Source organism: Typopeltis vanoorti, chromosome 18, assembly GCF_054136105.1.
Source record: "Typopeltis vanoorti isolate ZY-2024b chromosome 18, IOZ_Tvanoo_1.0, whole genome shotgun sequence".
Lineage (NCBI taxonomy): Eukaryota > Metazoa > Arthropoda > Arachnida > Uropygi > Thelyphonidae > Typopeltis > Typopeltis vanoorti.
The window spans coordinates 8,486,438-8,506,658 of record NC_143566.1 but is presented as its reverse complement, the minus strand read 5'-3'; the positions used below and the strand labels follow the sequence as shown (position 1 = coordinate 8,506,658).

Below are 20,221 nucleotides of genomic sequence, written 5' to 3'. Positions count from 1 at the left end.
AAAAAACTCAGCCCACTTCAAAGCCAGTATAGAAAACCTCTCACTCCAACATATGGACATCATGGTCAGTTTTGATGTCTCCTACCTATTCACAAACGTCCCACTCAAGGAAACCTCAGAGCTCATCCAAGCCAAATTTCTTTCCGATATCTCAGCCTACAATGAACTCAGGCTGTTTTGTTTGGCAAGGAAAATTCTACAAACAGATAGACGTGGATAGCCATGTGTTCACTACTCTCCCCACCCATGGCCAATTTCTTTATGGAGACTTTTGAAGAGAAAGTCTTAAACCCAGCCCCACAAAAACCTACTGTTTGGCTTCGTTATGTTGATGATGTGTTCGGTATTTGGCTCAGATACGCTCCACTCCTTCTTAACACACTTAAACAACCAACACCCCAGAATCCAGTTCACCTTGGAAAAAGAGGAAAACAACAGTATCCTTTTCCTAGACACGCTAATCACTTGCCAGCCTGATTTCTCTGTTTACAGAAAACCCATCCATACAGGCAGATACATTCACCAGCAATTCCCCCCCCTCCCCTCACAACAATATGGGGTTATAAAAACACTATATAACAGGACAAAATTAATCTTCCCAAAAATAATACCTAAAATTAATCTGTTCAGATGACAATTGCCCTAACCAGTGAACTAAACCACATAAGACTTTCTTAGCCAAAGGCTACAACCCCAAAAAAATATTAAAACCAGTTACCCACAACCCCCTCCCCCTTCATAATAAAGATTAAACTAAATCCATCGCTATTCCCTATATCTGGAGCACCTCTGAAAAGCTAACCAAAATCTTAAAAAAATACGATCTGACTTCTTGTTACAAACCATATAAAAAATAGTATCCCTTATCCGCTCTACCAAAGACCAACCACTTCCCCTAGACCTACTTGGGGTATACCAGGTCCCTTGCAGCTGTAAACTGTCCTACTTTGGCCAAACAGGCAGGACAGCAAATGTCAGGATTTCAGAACACAAAGACTGCATCCAGTTTCACTATTACAGCCACTCCAGGCTTGCGGACCATGCTCTGGATACCTGCACAGAATACGTTGGAAGAAAGCCACGTTAATAGACTGCAGCAAATTTAATTATGAAAGATTGTTCATGGAATCAGCTTTACTTCAGCTCTAAAAACTTTCCAAACGTCAACAAATTTGGGAAGCTTGCATCTTCAGAACTTCAGCCCAACAGCCAAGACAACCCGATATAGCCTGCTAGGGGGCACCTCTAGGAACAACAGTAGTTTTCTCTCTTCTGCCTCATTTGCTTTTTGTAGTGCCTGCGTGCACTTGTCATAGTTGTATGTTCCCATGAAATGGCAATGCGGCATTGCTGAAACATAGGAGGTATTTATTAAAGTTTCTTTTAATTAATATTCCAGTATACGTTGTAAATTACTTAAATAATTTAATAGTCGTGTTACCAATGTATAAGCCTATCTGCAAGAATTACCTTAAAAAGATGTAGGGCCTCCTTTCACTCTGATGACTATGGGACATACTTTCCACAAGCATATGTTCAGATAACTCTCGGAATTCAGCGTTCATGGCACCACAAACAGAGGTCCAAGGATAAATCAGGAAAAACAGTAAAATACCATCACCTCTTCCATATTTCAGAGTTGGGGTTATGCACTCTGGCAAGAGACATTCACCAAGCATCTGCAACATCCACACCTGTCTATCTACTTGGTAGAGAGTACAGTGTGATTTATTGCTCTATAACACAGCTTTCCAAGCTTCTACATCCTGCTGTACATGCTCTTTGCACCACTGAAGACAACGACATATTGGTTAGGTAATGTAAGGCTTGTACATTGCAGTCTTACAATGGAAACCCATGTTGAGAGCCTCGGTTCTTAATGTTTTTCTGTGAATTCGTGTTGCTGTCGATGCCTGGAATGCCACATTCAACATGTTGGCTGATGGTGTTTTTTACATATTATCTTTTGCAGCGCTCTACAGTGATGTTCTGTCAGTGTGATGGGTCGTCCATTGCAGGTAGCACTTGCAGTTGATTTCCTGTGCTTCCATCTCAGTATGGTAACAATTGTCGACATTGGATGGACCAGTTTGTCAACAATTTGTAGAACAGATAGCCCTGCAACATGGCATCCTATCACAACGTCTCTTTCAAACTCTGTCAGTTCCTTTCTTGCAGCACCCAGACACAGTTATACTGATTCAGGAGCATCATATCCTCCAATTTATACCGGCTACAAACACGACTCGTTATGTGGCTAGTTGCACCTTGCCATGTAACGTTGTCTGTTGACTTCTTTTCAAGCAGTGTGTTTATATATATATATATATATGTGTGTGTGTGTTAGAGAAAAAAAAAAATTTTGGCCTACACCTCAAGACATGCATTGTATTGACACTCAATTAATTGTGAACTGTGATAATCTATGCTTACAATCTTTTTCTACTTTTGAAAGAAACGTTTTGAAATGCACAATCTTTAGCATTTCATATATTCTGGGACATAGTTATACATATCAGAGAAAAATTCAGTTTTAATGAATAAAAAAAAGTGTTAGTCAAACATGGTTTGTCATTTAATATTGATATAAACTACTTACAGTGAATTACTTAAAATGTATCATCCTGATGGAGAGACAAAAATCAGGTACATTCCTTACAAAAGTTAAAATGCAAGGAAGTCTCACTTTCCAACAGACTTATTTTTTGAAAAATTGCAGAGGTAATTCTATGATTATTGATTTTCTGAAAATCTTAGAAAATGCATAAGCATGGAGAATATACAGAAATGTGAGTTTTCCCCTTCTGCAGGCTGAAATACAAAAAACCACATTGGATCTGTCCTCCAATAAAAACAAAAACATATCACCATAATATACTGGCAAATTCAATATTCTTGAATATATATATAGAACACTATAGATTGTATGCATTCCAAGAGGGTTTCAAAAACAGAAAAAGATTGTAAATGTAAAATGTCGAATAAACTCATTTATTTGTGTTCTCCGGTTGATATTCTTCACCAGTTGTTGGTCAAATGAAACAGAGATCATGATTTCATGTGATTCTGAAATAGAATATATTTCTCTGTGTTGATATTACTGTATTCAATAGTAAATGACCAAATCACGCTATGTTTCATTTTTATTAATAAATAATGTGATGCATGTTACTATACAATGGATTTTTATGCTCTGTATATCAACAATATCCTATATTATGTAGTATAAAACAGTATAATACATTATTATGTTTACAACTTACACTTTGTATTGTAAATATAAGGTTAATCAACAGCAGTTACAGCATTTTCACTATAATATCATTTAACCTACCAAATGCTTATTTTACTGACTCCATTACTCATTGCTTTTGCAGTAGTGGATTTTGAAAAATGATGTAAACAGTAAAACATTTCTTTGCATGTAACAGATACCTGATATAGCAATATAAGAAATATACTGCCAGATATAATATATAAATACATTTTAAATATATATATATATATATATATATATAAATACATTTTAAACAACAAAAGAACCTCAGGCTCTTGTGTTACTATTATTAATGACAGTTATACAGGATTGCTACATTTCAGTGAGCCAATATCAGGAGAAGAAAAAAACATGTATATGAAAATATACCAATTCTAATGTATACAAGGGTGGGCTGAAAAGTTCTCAGCCTCGACCATAGATGGCAACACTATCGGCAAGATTTTTTTTTTTCTAAGTTGGTACATCTGTCATAAGCATCCACGTGAAATTGCAAGTCATTCCATCAAGTAGTTTGTTTTATACAGCTGTCTGAAGCAAAAATGTTGTCTGTGTCCCTTGAAATGGATAAAATTGAGTACGTGCAGTTATAACATTCTTAGTAAAAGAAGGTTTAACGTCAAAAGAAATTCATTCGAAGTTCATAAAAGTTTATGGCACTCTTCCCCTTTGTTTTCGACAATTAAGCAATGGGCTGCCGAGTTTAAACGTGGCCGTACCAGCCTTGAAGATGATCCACATGAAGCACATCCAAAAAAGGATCAAGTGCAACACCAGAAATCATTGATCAAGTGCACGATATGGTATTGGATGACCGGCGAGTCAAAATGCGTGAAATTGCTGAGATTGTAGGCATTTTAAAAGAACGTGTTGGATATATTTTGCACGAAGAATCACAAATGAAAAAGCTTTGTGCAAGATGGATGTAACACTTGCTCACAGCAGATCAAAAATGTACTCTCATGAAAATCTCTGAACAGTGCTTGGAGCATTTTAACATGAATAAAACTGATTTTGTGCATTGATTTATTACTATAGATGAGACTTGGATTCACCATTACACACCAGAATCCAAACAGAAATTATAAATTCATTTTTTTCATTGTTAGGCCGAGAACTTTTCAGACCTCCCTCATATATTTGAAGTTGTGTATTGTGGCTTAGTAACAATATCAAGCACACCGGCTACCATGTTGAACCAAGTGGAGTACTGCAGTTTCATGATGTATTACCTGGTAAACTTGATACACTTCTTTAAATTATAGATTAAACCCATTAAAGGTTGTACACTTACAGCACATTTAGTTATGCTATCAGGGCTAAACATATTCTATCAAAGATCAGGCCACACTTGATTAAAATGTTTATACAGACCGTTGTCTGTATTGTGAATAATTCAGTTGTCTGAATTGTGGATGAAATGTAATGATTTGTGGAAAAAGAGAAGAGTTGAGGCAGGAGCATGAGAAGTTTTTACAGTTAAAGAGTGGGATGAATGGAAGACCATTATTAGAATGGAATGATCAGTAACAAATAACTGTCATATTTGTTTACTAATACCAGAACCATCAGGACTGGAGAGAGGGGGGGGGGGGCTCTTGGCCTAATTCAGTTTGACGGCCAAAAGATACAGAATAAGCTATTGCTGCTAATGACAGCAGAAAAACTTTGTGACCAACAAAAGTGGAAGTCTGGTATGATGACAATAGTAGGTCTTGAGAGGTAGTGTGTATATCTGAGGCTATCCGGCATAAGATTCAGCTATTCAGCACCCTTTCATTGAAAGGGTGCTGAACAGCATCTGCAGATTTTAATAGATTTTGAAGAACAGCATCTGCAGATTTTAATAGATTTTTTAGATATTTACTGATGCCAATTTTGATGAACAGTTTGTGAAACTATTTGTAGAAAATGCAAATAACAAATGAATGCCTATATGAAAGACACTAGAGTGAATTAGGGAGAGATAGATCATTAATTAAATGAAATGCACTTTTCTGTACTGAGGTCAAATATTTTTAGGGAGCTCTTAGGGGGAACCACCCCAAATGCAACAATATTCATTGGTTAGATAAGGTTGTATACAGTTAGTAAGTAAATATATCACCTTGAATGAAACAGGAAATTTAATTTTGCAGATGATGTAGAGATGATATTTGTAGTATGTTTATTCCAAGACAGATTTAAGGCTAGAGTAATCTCAAGAAGAGAAATCTCGTTGTTTAGAGATTTGGGTATTCGTGAAAGTAAGACTAGAAGAAAGGATACTTTCTTGTGAGAAATAAAGCAGGATTATGTTTAGTAGTTAGACAGAAAAGGTAGGATATGATTGACATATATAAATTGTTAAATGGAACTTATATAAATGAATTATAATTAAAACAGTGTAAACTCTAGTGATGAGCCCTAGAACTACAGAATAATAATTTTGTCCATAAATTTGTTTTTATAATTTTTTTTTTTCTCTTGATATTGTGATGATTGGTGTCCATCACCAAAACGTATAGAACCTGTAAATATAGTTGTACCAATAAATAATGGTATTTTAAATATAATGTCATGTATAAATATTTTCAGTCTTATATAATAAATTTTGTTGTTATCTGCTAGTAAATCAATTTATGATTGCATTGCAATTAATGAATGGTATAGTCAAGTGTTAGTATCCATACCAAATTCATTATTTAACCAGTTGAGATCCCTTCTGTCTATAGCTTCATATAATTCAGGTCGCTTCATTAAAGTCATAACCATTCTGAGTGTAGACCAAATTGTTTCAGACATGGTTGCCCTAGATCCCTGTGGTCCACGTCCAGCATTCTGCAGATTTAGAGCTGTTAGAAAGTGTTCTGCAGCTTCTCTGAAATAAGACAAGGTGCTGTTTAAAGTTTGATATTTATATATATACGAAAAAATAATGCACATGTATATGTATGTATGTAGGTACACACACACATACATGCATTATTTTTAATTTGAGGTAATGCAGTGATGCTTACTATATATATATTATTGAAATTAGGATTTACTCGGGATGCATACATTTATAAAAATAAATTTAACTGACTAGAACCCGAGAAAGTATAACAAAAAACCTTTAATACATCACGACTAGTTTCATCGGTGCTCCGACTTCTTCAGGTGAGAAATAAAAAACATAAGACATAAAAATAACAAGGTAAAAAACATGGACTTTCCAGCTTAATAAAAAGTAGAATAGTAACAGTCATATTTGAATAGGTGACTGCATGCTACTACTGTTGGCATGAGTTGAATGTATGTTCCTCAAGACAAAGTGAAACAGATTTATCTGTCTGGCCAAAATAAGGTCGACCACAGTCGCACAAAACTTTATAAACACCAGGAAAATGCATTTGGTTGTGTTTTGGTTTTGGTCGACTCAGAAAAGAACGAAGTTTTGGCAGAGTAGTATAGTCGGTCTTTATGTTGAATTTCTTCAAAATCTTAGCTAGTTTTGGGGTAAGAGAGCTGATAAATGGTAACTGTATATGAGTGATAGGGTTGGAATCATCTTCTTGTCGAGGATGTTGGCATGGTCTCAAATGTTTATTGATGTTACGAGACGAATATCCATTATTTAAGAAGGTGTTTTTCAGGAAGTTAAGTTCTGTTTGAAGGTCTTCTTCTGTGGAAGTGAGACATCTTGCTCGATGGGCAAGGGTGGAGATGATGCCCAGTTTCTGAGGAGGGAAGTGATGAGAAGAACCATGTAAATATCTATCAGTGTGGGTGGTTTTTCGAAAAATTGAAAATTTAAGACAGTCAGGTAATCTGTTAATCTTTAGATCCAAGAAGGGGAGAATGCTGTTAATCTCTAGTTCTGATGTGAATTTAATGTTCTGATGTTGGTTATTTAAACGGTTTAGGAAGTTTTGCAGTTCCTCTAAACTATGTCCCCAGATAAGGAAGACGTCATCAATGTAGTGAAAGAAAAATTATCGAATCAAAAGAAATATTTCTGGACCCTTCACATTTGAACAACAATCTAAGCTACAATTTGCCTGATTCCCATAGCGCAGTAATCCAGTAATGGCGCTCTAAAATTAGCTGTCGCACACATTCAACTCATGTCAACGGTAGCATGAGGTCACCTATTCAAATATGACTGTTACTATTCTACTTTTTATTAAGCTGGAAGGTCCATGTTTTTTACTTCTCACCTGAAGAAGTCGGAGCACCGATGAAACTAGTCGTGATGTATTAAAGGTTTTTGTTATACTTTCTCGGGTTCTAGTCAGTTAAATTTATTTATATATATATATATATGCGCACTCCCAGCAATGAATAGATATATGGAACACCTTTGATTTAATGTATAGATTTTTTCTCTCACACGGTTTGTTGGTATTTCTCTCATGCTATGCACCCAATGAAACTAGTTGTGCAGTTTATTTAAAATAAAATAGTGTTTCTCTTTTTATCTCTCAGCTTATAGTCCTTTAATCTGTTTCCAAAAAAAAAAAAATATATATATATATATATAGTAAGCACAGACACACACACACACATGCATTATTTTTTGTTTGAGGTAATGCAGTGATGCTTACTATACACAGTTTAAGGTTTTTTGCTTCCTTAGAAAGTAAAATTATAATAGACAAGAACAAGAATTTATATTCTTGTTTTCATTCATTCCCCAGGTTGTTAGTGAAATATATTTGCAGCTAAGCTAGAGCTACTATATAGCAACTGTTGACCTCAACTGTCTCTATATCTCACAATGCACAGCACACTTTCTTTTGTATATGTATGCATTATGGGAAAGATCACTTTTTAAAATTAATTTTTTAATAGGCCAAATGCAAAAAACCTTGTCTCCTACTCAGAGACAGTTCTAGTGAAAGTTTTTATTATTATTATTCAGACCTCCATGGAGTCAAAAGACTCATCGTTGGAGGTCCTTCCTAAGAAACACAAAGTCTATCGAGAGGATTCCCCCCCCCCCCCCAAGAAACACAAAGTCTCTCATACCACTCCTTAAACTCATTGACTGTTCTCGCTCTCACCACTCCATCAGGCAATGCATACCATGGTTCAACCACCCTCCATGCAAAGAAACCACTCCTCACCCTCTTGTTCACAGTTTCCTTTTGTAACTTCCAGGGATGTCCTCTTGTCATCACTCCTTCCTGCTGTTCAACCAAGCGAAAGAACTCACCAGTGTCAACCCTGTAACCACCTCTCAACAGTTTAGAAGTCTCAATCATATCACCTCTCCTTCTTCTATCCACCAAACTCTGCAGTCCACATTCCCTCAGCCGATCTTCATAACTATCATTGTACAGTTCTGAAACCATCTTTGTTATCTGCTTTTGTATCCTTTCCACAGTTAATTTATCCCCTTCAAATCCTGGGGACCAAATCTGAGAACAATAGTCCAAGTGTGGTCTGATCAGAGACTTATACAACGGAATGATAACTGTTTTATCTCTGCAGGTCAGCGTCTTTCTCATTATTGCAGCAATCCTCTGTGTTATCTTCACCACCTTTGCAATATGTCACCTAAATTTCAGGTTTCTATCAATCATCAAACCCAGATCTCTTGTCTCCCCCTACTTCCTCCAGTATAACTCCTCCCATAGAGAATGCAGCATCCCATCGATGTTTCCCAAACCTCAAGACCTTACATTTTGCTGCATTAAAATGACACCCCCATTCATTTGCCCATCTATTTAGCTTATTCAAATCCTCTTGCAGGGCTACCACATCTGCACTATTACTAATAATCCTTCCCAGCTTCGCATCATCTGCAAACAACTGAAACTTTTCTTGCTTGATTATCAAATAAATTATAATACACAAGAAATTATATTCTTATTTTAGTCCTATACCCAAAGCATAAGCAAACAAAGTTTAAGTGTGAAGTAATCTTCACAACTAGACGATTTGTATATAGAAGCTGTTTATTTCACATAAATTGTCATAGTATTTCATAATGCAAAGCACACTTCCTTTTGGATGTTTATATTGCTATGCATTATAAGAAGAGTCATAGCTAGACCAGTTTCGATCATTACTGAGGTCGCCTCAGTGGAAGCCAGTCCCAGGAAATTAGCAAAAACTGATAACTGTTTTGGCAAGATAGACTGATTGGTCTCTTATCTCTTTGTCAGGTCTGAAAATAAATTGTTCGGATGATTATTTGGAGCACTTGGATTGCCCATTGTGGGCTACTGGAAGTTAAAAAAAAAAAAAAAAAACTTGTCTGTTCAGTGCAGTTTTTGTGGGTGTTTGTTGTGAGATATTTGTTTTAGTCTACTGCTATGTAACGGATCACAATACACTCCGGATGTTTTGATCCTTTGGGTTGTCCATTTTAAGCTTCTGGCAGCAAGTGTTTAAAAACCTCACTGTTTAGTCTGTTCTCAGGCTAAATGCCAAAATTATATACGTTTGATATGCAAGTGGCGAGATGGTGTAAAACTACATTTTTTAAATATATCAGGGAAAGTTGTGAAAAGTTTTTTTTTGCTTGGTTATAAGATAACTGATAATCATATAATAGGAGAAACAACGAGAGTAGAAGTGCAACTGAGGACTTTACCATACTGAGTCCTTGTTCCCATAGCAATTATTTTAGACAAGAAATTATATTCTTGTTTTAATCCTATACATAAGGATAAGTAAACAAAACCCACATGAAGTATCTTCATAACAATGCTACTTACATATAGAGAACGATTTGTCGGAAGCTTAATGGCTTCCCGATCAGCTGGAAAATAATCCTGCTGCCAGTTCGTGCCTGAAAGATGACTCGGTCAATGGTATGCAAGGGTTACAGTCTGAGGCCACACTTAGACTGGAGTTCAGGCACTCCTAGTGTGTCAGTAATGTACATGGGTCCCTCATCCAGCTGCTTGCCCCAACTCTTGCGTTTCCTGAGTTAACCACAAAAATACTAGTATTTTTATGGTTGATTCAGTTTTAACTGCAGATACAAAAAATATAACAGAAAATAACTGAATAAATAAAAATATGCCTAACCCACCCAAAATAACGCTAAACCTTCTTGCAATAAAAAACACTTCTATATCCATTTCACCAACATTCAAATCATTACACGCATTAATGATATACACCACTACTTACAGAAAACCTTACCTAACAGAACCTCAATTGTCCCAGCTACATCCTGCATGATGCTTTCTGCAAAAAGGGAGGAACATGTGCTTTTGTAAAATCTGATATCCCTTGTCAAAGGCTAATTCATTTGCTTCCCCCCCCCCCCCCCCCCAACTCTGAAAACCATGATGCCCTTTTTGATTATCTATTGCTAAAAATTGATTTCTTACAAACTAATTATCCAAATTGTGAGATTGTCCCCCTTGGGGACTTCCATAACACAAACTGGCTCCCCTATTCTAACTACACTGATCAAGCTGGAAGGAAAAACATTTGCCATTCAGTCATCACTTAACATAAATACACCCTCTGTTCGAAAATAGAAGAAACTAGTGGCGCCACCTATTGTATCTTTTTGTTGTTGAAACCACAACCTTCGTTAGTGTTGTGTCAACTGTTTATGATATTTGTTTCATCAGAAGCGGAGTTATAGTGCCAAGAGTGACAGTGTATTTTGACGAACGGTCGGTTGTCACGATATTCATGCTGTATGCAACGAATTCTTGCTATCAATCGTTTCAAAACTTCGAGATAAAACTCACCATTGACCGTTTGGCCAGATGGAACGAATTCTTTGTGGATAATGCCCTTGGAATTGTAGAAACAAATCAACATTGTCTTTACTTTTGACTTCTCCAAGCGACTTTATTTTTTAGGATGCCCCTCTTCTGGTGGTCTCCACTCAGCACTCTGGCGCTTTGTTTCAGGCACATACTCAAAACACCAGGTTTCGTCACCAGTAACGATCGTTTCAAGGAAGTTTGATCCTTACAAGCAGTTTTAACAAGGTCCTTGCAGTGTTCAATTCGATACAGTTTTTAGTTGACTTGTGGGGAACAAATCGGGTATTCAATTTACGAAGGCCCAAACTCTCGGTGGAAATGTTGTGCACAGTTGATTTTGGAATCCCCAATTCGTCTTCAATCAATCTCACGGATGATTTCGGGTTTTCTTTGATGAAATAAAGCACTTTTTGGATGTTAACTTCACTGAGTGAAGTTAACATCCAAAATACCATTTTTGGATGACCCTGCTTTTGGTCATCTTCAAACGTCTCACGACCACTTTGAAATTGCTTAAACCACTCGTAAACTTGAGTACGGTATAAGCATTCATCACTATATGCTGTTTGAAGCATTTGATGCATTTTGGTAAAACTTTTACCAAGTTTGACACAAAAGTCAATGCAGCTCTCTTTTCGAAACTCATTTTCCGACCGTTCATCAAAACGCACTGTCACTCTTGGCACTATAACTCGGCTTCTAATGAAACAAATGTCAAAAACAGTTGACACAACACTAATGAAGGTTGCCCTTTCGATATCAAAAAGGACAGAGGGTATAGGTAATCTACCAACCAGAGTACCAGACAATCCTCATCATTCTTCCAATAATATTTCCTTAGCTGGCTCTCCCTCCAAACACACTGTAGATGTCTGCTCTCCCCTTGGCAATTTAGACCACAATCTTATTCAAGTCTCCTTCTCTTCAATTCATCCTTCTCGTATCCTATGGCACTATAATTATGCCAACTGGGATGACCTCTTAATTTATGCCTCTTTTCATTGGTCAGATACTGCTTTTGCTTTCCTGATCCAAACATTTGCATCGAACTAATCCTCACTAGAATGAGACTTCATTCCCCAAATGCAGCTTATGTTCAATGGTATAAATTAAAATCTCCAGCTTCTCATTCAGCTTTTACACAGACAAGAAACAAGTAAAAAAGAAAGTTATCAATGACTGCTGCTCAAATGGGAGTCAAGCCTTCTGGTCCCCTGCTAAGGCTGTTAGATGTAACTTCTGCCCTCCTCTGTTCTAACCTCTCTTGCATCCTGATGGCACTATGATAACCTCAAGCAAGGAAAAGGACCGCTTGAGATCAGTTTTTTTTTTTCCCTCCAGCTCTTACCTGGACAACAAAGGCAAATCACCTCCTGTACTATCAAAAACTGTTCACTGCATGCTTCCCCTGAACTTTTGCCAAAAGGACATCAGGAAAATCCTGATTAATCTTGATACTAATAATGTTCCTATTCCAGATGGTGTTCCTCTAGTTGTGCTCCAGAATTGATACTCATCGTGCATCACTTATATAAACTATCACACCCTACTGACAGCATCTACTCATCAGCATGGGAGTAAGCCTACATCCAGCCCAAAAGGGAGAGAAAAGTCATCCATTTAACTATTGACCCATTCCTCTCACCTCAGTACTTTCAAAAGTAATGGAGAAGGTTATCAACAGCCAGTTTCTTCAATTACTTGGAGATTCAACCGTTAATTAGCTATCATCAATATGGATTCCTCCATTCTGGTTCTACAGCTGTCTACATCTACCATTATAGGTATTTTGTGTGGGATCATCATAAAAAAAGCATTGGAAAAGATTAAAAATACTCTTTAATCCTACCAATATTTTGTCTTAGTGACAGAAACATCTTCAGGGAGTACAACATAAAACTTGTAACATGCACGATAAGGCAACACAAAACTAAGAGAAAGATGTAGATGAAATAAGACTAGAGCCCTTCTCTTCTGCAGCTTTTCCCACTTAAGTAGGATCACTGTTTGTGGTGAGTCTCCTCCACCCACAATCTCCTGTCTTGGGCTGTAGCCACATCCAAGTTCTTCATCCTCAAGTCCTCCTCCACCATCTCCCTCAATCTCTTCTTTGGCCGTATGCGCTTCTTCTTCCCCTGCACATCCATCTGCATGACCTTTCTTCAAACATACTCTTCCTCCCTCATCACATGACCAAACCTTGCCTCCTGTATCTTTGCTCCTAAGTTCGTAACTTTCACCGTTCCCCTTACATAATCATTTTTCAGACGATCCTTTCTGGTCACAGTGCACATCCACCTAAGCATTCTCATCTCCACTACCTCTATCCTGCTGATGTCATCTTTCCTCAGGGCCACAGTTTCCATAGCATATGTCATAGCTGGTCTCACTACTGTCCTGTAGATTTTGCCTTTAAGATTGATCGGTACCCTCTTATTGCATAGCACTCCAGCCATTTCTCTTTCTCCAGTTCCTCCACCCTGCATCCCACTTCCATTGTTGAACCTAAGTATCTAAAGTCACTGACCTTCCAGTTCTAGATCTGTCTCCTGGCTGCCATCCACTTTGCAACACATATACTCTGTCTTACCTTTGCTCAGTCTCATACCTCTCTCTTCCAGTACTTTCCTCCAACTTTCCAGTTTAGCTGCCACTTCTTCTCTTGATTCTGCACACAGCACGGTCCAAGGCGCATCTTCTCTCACCTCCTCCATCACAATATTAAACAGGAACAGACTTAATGCTGACCCTTGATGCAAGCCAACTGTCACTGGAAAACTTTCTCTCTCTCCCAGGCAGGTTCGAACTCTTGTCTTCATAATTCTCCAGTACCTTCTTCTCCCTCAAACACCTCCAGATTTCTTGCCTTGGCACTCTATCATAAGCTTTCTCTAGATCACTAAAAACCAGATGTAGCTCCCGTTTCTTCTCTTGAAAGTTTTCATCATCTGTCGTAACTCAAAGATAGCATCTGTCGTCGATTGACTAGGCATGAAGCCAAATTGCTCCTTTGCAATGTCCACCTCCATTCTCAGTCTTCAATCAAGAATCCTCTCTAGGATCTTCATTGTGTGGGACATCAACTTTATTCCTCTGAATTCTTACAGTCTGGGGCATCCCCTTTACTCTTGTAGATGGGGATAAGAGTACTTTCCCTCCATTCCTCAGGTATATTTTCCTGTTGACAAATTTTTATTAACAGGTCCCACAGCAGGTCGATTCCCTCTTCCCCTAGTGCCTTCATGCCTCCTGTCAGGGAGGCATCTTGTCATCTTGACTGGGATCCTGTCAGGGCCTACCGATTTTCCATTCTTCATCCTCTTTACAGCTTCCTTCACTTCCACTCTACTAATGTTCTGCACCATCCCCTCATTAGGCTCCCCAACTTCTCTGTGAGTCCTTGCATTTTCTTCATTCAAAAGCCCTTCAAAGTATATTCTCCATCTGTTTCTTATATTCACATCCTTCCTTAATACCCTTCCTCCAGTGTCTTTGATCCGCCTCACATGTATGATGTCCTTTGATGCCTTATTTCTACATTTTGCCAATCGATAAATTTTTCTCTGTCCTTCCTTTCTTTATGATCAATTTTCTAATTGATCATAAAGGTCTTGATATGCTATGGCCTTTGCCTGTGCAACAACTCTTTTGGCTTCTCGCTTTTTCTCTCTATACTCCTCTCTGTCCTCTTCCACACTTGACTCGTCCCACTTCTGATTTGCCTTCCTCTTAGCCGTCACTGCATCTTGTACATTATTATTCCACCACCAGCCCTCCTTCTGCTCTATAATCTTTCCGGATGTTTCACCAAGCACCTCAATTGCACAGCTTATAATTACTTTGGAATTACGTCTCCACCAGTCTTGTACACTTTCTAGTCCATCCGAAATCCTCTCTAACACCTTCTCCCTAAAACGGTTTCTCACACCCTCTTTTAAGCGAAACCACTTAATTTTCTTCCTCTCATGGCTTCCAAAGGTTCCTATCTTCGACTTTATTTTAAAGTCTGCACACAGCAGCTGGTTGCTGTGCCACCTGATCTGTTGGGATTACCTTACAATTTGTTACTGCCTTAAGATGTTTTCTTCTAATCAAAATGTAGTCATTCTGTGAACTATTGTTGCCATTTCTGAATGTTATCAAATGCTCTTTCCTCTTATAGAAAAAGGAGTTCACAAATGCCAGATCAAACGCTACTACAAAGTTCAAAATCCTCTCTCCTTCCTGGTTCATCATTTCCACTCCATGGCCACCATGCATCCTTTCACAGTCCTTATTCTGTCTCTCTATGTGTCCGTTCAAGTCTCCTCCGACAATCACCATCTCGTTTTCTTCCAGGTCCCTCATTTCTTCATCTAGCACGTTCCAGAATTCATCCTTCTCTTCTGCTGTACAGCCAACTTGTGGGGCATATACACACATAAGACGACCAGTTGCTCTTCTCCAAGACCCAGTTTCATTCGCATGATCATGTTGTTTCTCCTACCCACTTCCACTACTTCAGCCTTCATTCTGCCACAAACTACAATTCCGACACCATTTTTTCCCTCTTTATTCGCTCCAGAGTAGAAGAATTTATAGCCGTCTCCTAGTTCCTTCGCCTTTTCCCCCTTCCACCTTGTCTCCTGCATGCATAAAATGTCCAACTTTCTCTTTCTCATCATGTCTGCCACCTCTCTTCCCCTTCCAGTCATGCTTCCAATATTCAATGTTCCTACTCGCAACATTCTCTCCTCCTCTGGATTGCAATTAATGATTAATGTTTCCCATATTTTGAGAAGTTTTATTCAGATCAGGCTGATTTCTGAGGTAGCTGCAGATTCTAAAAACAATCTTTTTATTCTAAACTCACTGTGATGGAGGATGGTGCTTTTCTTCCATTGATTCTATAAGTAATATCTAAAGCATAGTTTGCAAGACTCAACTGACCACAGTCCTGATAACAGATGTATTTTTTTTTTTTTATGTTTTTCAATGTGCATGGTAACTGATTTTCCTGTCTGTCCATAAGAGGCCAACTTGGAGGGAACTGAGAATGGAAGATGTTGGTTCTTAGCAGAATAGGTAGTGGGACTTAAAAGCTGTGCATTAGTTGTATTTCTTTAAAATTCTATTTTTTCTGATGTGGTGCACAGACTTAGGGGATGGTAAGCATTACTAAAATCTTTCTCAAAAGAAAGGCATGGACAGTGAGGTTTTTTTTAATATCATATTTTTTGATTGTTGAGAGGGATGATGATGGGAATGCTTGTGAATGTATCTGCCTGTGTAAGTGGGTTTCCTCTTTACTTGAAGGAGAATTTACCATTAGGAAGGAGTGTTACTAAAGTGTCTAGGAATGCTACACTATTGTTAGTTTCCTTTTCCACCATAAAACTGGATACCAAGATGTAGGCCAAAGTCTCTAACAGGTGCCAACAGATATCTGATGTTGTTAGGACTCTAGCCTTTCATCCACATGTCACTTAGTTTGTGTATTACAAGTGTTAATATTGCACTTCCTGAAGATGTCTCTGTGACTGAGAAGAAATACCAAAAAAATTAATACTATTAAATCTTTTGGTAAAGAATTAAATAGTATTTTCAGCTTTCTCAACTCTGCTATTGCCAGTCCCAAGCCTGGATGAGAAAGAAGGAGGGTTGTACTTGTGGCTAGCAACCAGAACACATCAAAAATCTCCTGTTACAGCAACCACAAGTATTGAAATAAATCAGACTAGTTCTGCTGAAGAATCACTAGAGGATATTATGCAGGTTGGTGAAACTCTCTTAGAGAAGTCAACAAGCTGAAGGCTCTTGGAAAGCATATCTTTCACACCCAAATTTACAACCAAGATTGGATGTTGAAACATCAGGACAATGTACAAATCTGGAAAAGCAGATCAAATAATAAAGGAAATGGACAGATACAAATTTTATTATGAAGTGAAACCAGGTGGAATGGAACTGGTAAAATCAGGCTTAAAAGGATGAAGAACTGACAGGAGTGTTGCTCTGATGATGACAGTGAAAGCAAGAAAGGCACTATTGGAATGAAACTCAGTATCCAAAAGACTAATAAAAGCTAGGTTCAAAACGAGATACAAAAATGTTACTATAATAAACATCTATGTCCCTACAAACAGTGTTTGGCTGGGAAGAAAAAGAAGCTTTTTTATGACCTTTTGCAGAGAGACTTAGACAAGAGTAGTAAAAAGGGATATGATCTTACTTCTGGAAGACACAAATGCAAAGACAACAGTGAATATGAAATAGTGATGGGAAAAGGAAGATTAGGAGATGAAAATGGAATATTATTCAAGACTTTCTACCAATTTAACAACTTAATCATAGGAGGTACACTATTTAAATATAAGAATATACATAAACAAGCCTGGATCTCACCAGATAAATACAGTAAAAACTAAATAGATCACATAACCATAAATAAAATATGGAGGTCCTCCTTGCAGGATGTGAGAGTGTGGAGACGAGCAGACATATATGCAGACCATCTACTGGTGGCGGCAAAGATACAAATGAAACTACAAAGCTATTTAAAACAAGGAGCAAAAGAAATTGAAACAATAACACTAAGTGAAGAAAAAATGGAGATATTGAAGAAAAATGGCAAAATATAAAATGAAACAGCCAAACAGATACTGAGAAAACTCAGAAACAACGGATAATAGACAAAAGCATTGTTTTTAAGTGAAGAAAGAAGAGAAATTAGAAGAAAATTACTCCAAAATCAAAATAAAGATGAGGAAAAGGAGATAAAATAGACAAGTAAAGAAACATATACGCTGTCAGAAAATACTAAACAGAAACCCCAATACAAGAAACTATACTCCCAAAAAATTCTGAAATTGAAATATTAATTATAAAGGAGAGATAACAAAAGCAGAAATAAGTAAGGCCAAGGCCATAAAGAAACCCAGAAATGGCAAAACTGCAGAGATAGACATTATATCAGGTAACCAAAAAAGTTCATGAGGTTTTTGTTTTATTTTGTAATGGTTTGCAAAGTGCGATTTTTATGTACTCATAAGGCAGATATGTGTAAGTTAATTGGTGTGCTCTAACTTGGTGTATACTCTTTTTCTGTAACTGAACTCTTTTAAAATGTCAGTTGAACCCAGTGAAATTCATGCTTGTTTACTTTAAGAATTTAAACCGAGTTCAAAGGCTTCAGAAGTGTCCCGTAAGATGTGTGTGTGACATTTGAAAAAGATGCGGTAGCAGAACATACTGTGCAGAAATGGTTTAAAAAATTTGTTTCAGGTGATAAGCACTTGAAGATGCACCATGTTTAGGAAGATCCTCAATTATTGATAATGAAGAATTACGAGTGACAGTTGAAAATAATTCAAGATTAACATGTCAAGAACTTTCACAAATGTTTAACGTGAGTGGCAAAGCAATTCGTTTACGCTCGCATTAACTGGGAAAATCACAGAAGCTAAACAAATGGGTCCTGCATGCATTATCAGATGACAATAAACTTCAAAGGCTAACAATTTGTTTTTCACTAATTTCACATCATAAAAATGAACCATTTTTGGATTACTTGCTCACTTGTGATGAAAAATGGATCTTGTATTCTAACAGGAAGTGAAGTTATAATTGTTTATCACCAAATAATCGAGTACCACATACTTCAAAGGCACTGCTAAAACCCCAGAAGACTATGCTTTGTGTGTGGTGGACTGAAGCTGGTATTGTCCACTATGAGTTTCTCACTGCAGGTGAAACAATTATGGCCGCGATCTATTCGATGCAACTCGAGCATGTGGCAGGATGCATTACTTCAGACACAGCCAGGACTAGTTAATCAGAAGTCCTATTCTTACAGTAGCGTAAGATTTGCGCTTTAGGATGGGAGATACTCCCTCATTCTTCATATTCTCCAAGAGATTATTACCTGTTTTTTTTTTTTTTTTTTAGTGTTAGACAATCACATGCAAAATAGACAGTTCTGCAATAAAACAGAGATTGAAGTGGAGGTTGATAGGTTTATTACTTCTAAAACAAAATGTTTTATAAAAGTAGAATTTACAAACTTGTATCTCATTGGGAAAGAGTTGTAGTTTGTGAAGTAATTTGTTTTAATGAATAAAACATTTTATTAATATATTATATTATATGAGGGTGGTCTAAAAAGTTTTTGGCCTAACAATGAAAAAACGAATTTATAATATCAAAATTATTTTTATTTTTCAACATAATCTCCTTTAAGACTAATACGTTTATTCTAGCGATGCTCCAATGCCATTATCCTGTCCCTGTACTGGTTCTCAGTAAGATCTGCAAAATAACCCTCTGCAGCTAAAATCACCTCCTGCTTCGAAGAAACACACTGACCAGTGAGGAAGAGTTTTAGTTTTGGGAAGAGATAGAAGTCAGAGGGAGCCAAATCTGGGGAATAGGGTGGATGTACCAACCATTCATAGTGCAGATCCCTTAATTTTTCCATTGCCAAAACACCTTTCTGGGCTGGTGCATTGTCCTGATGAAAGACAATTTTTTTCTTCTGAAAACCGGGTCTTTTCCCACAAATTTTTTCATCTATTCTGGTTAAAAGATCGGAATAATATTCCCTGGTTACTGTTTTACCCATTTCAAGATAATTAATAAACAAAATGCCTTCAGCATCCCAAAACACTGCCATTACCTTTCCTGCTGATGGAACAGACCTTGTTTTCTTTGGTGCTAAACAACCAGCTTTTGTCCACTGTTTTTACTGCTGTTTGGATTCTGGTGTGAAATGGTGCATCCAAATCTCATCCATAGTAATCGATGCACAAAATCAGTTTTATTCTTGTTAACATGTTCCAAGCACTGTTCAGAGATTTTTATGCGAGCGCATTTTTGATTTGCTGTGAGCAAGTGCGGCGCCCATCTTGCACAAAGCTTTTTCATTTGCAATTCTTCATGCAGAATATATCCTACATGTTCTTTTGAAATGCCTATAGTCTCAACAATTTCACATGCTTTGAATCGCCATTCATCCAATACCATATCTTGCACTTGATCAATGATTTCTGATGTTGTTACACTTTTTTGGACGTCCTTCATGTGGATCATCTTCAAGACTGGTATGGCCATGTTTAAACTTGGCAGCCCATTTCTTAATTGTGGAAAACGAAGGAGAAGAGTGTCCATAAACTTTTATGAACTTCAAATGAATTTCTTGTGCTGTTAAACCTTCTTTTACAAAGAATTTTATAACTGCACGATACTCAATTTATCCATTTCA

The 20,221-nt window shown here is 37.3% G+C and overlaps 1 protein-coding gene across 2 annotated transcripts in view; it reads right to left on the bottom strand.

The window, feature by feature from the left end:
• Positions 1-3,125: 3,125 nt before the first annotated feature.
• Positions 3,126-20,221, bottom strand: part of Pex5 (peroxisomal biogenesis factor 5) — a 532,250-nt gene continuing 515,154 nt past the window's right edge. For both annotated transcript variants that reach the window (XM_090407992.1, XM_090407991.1), the window contains exon 16: positions 3,126-6,137. In XM_090407992.1, the coding sequence (XP_090264118.1) occupies positions 5,930-6,137 (208 nt within the window). In that variant the 3' untranslated portion in view covers positions 3,126-5,929. The remainder of the gene's footprint in view (positions 6,138-20,221) is intronic.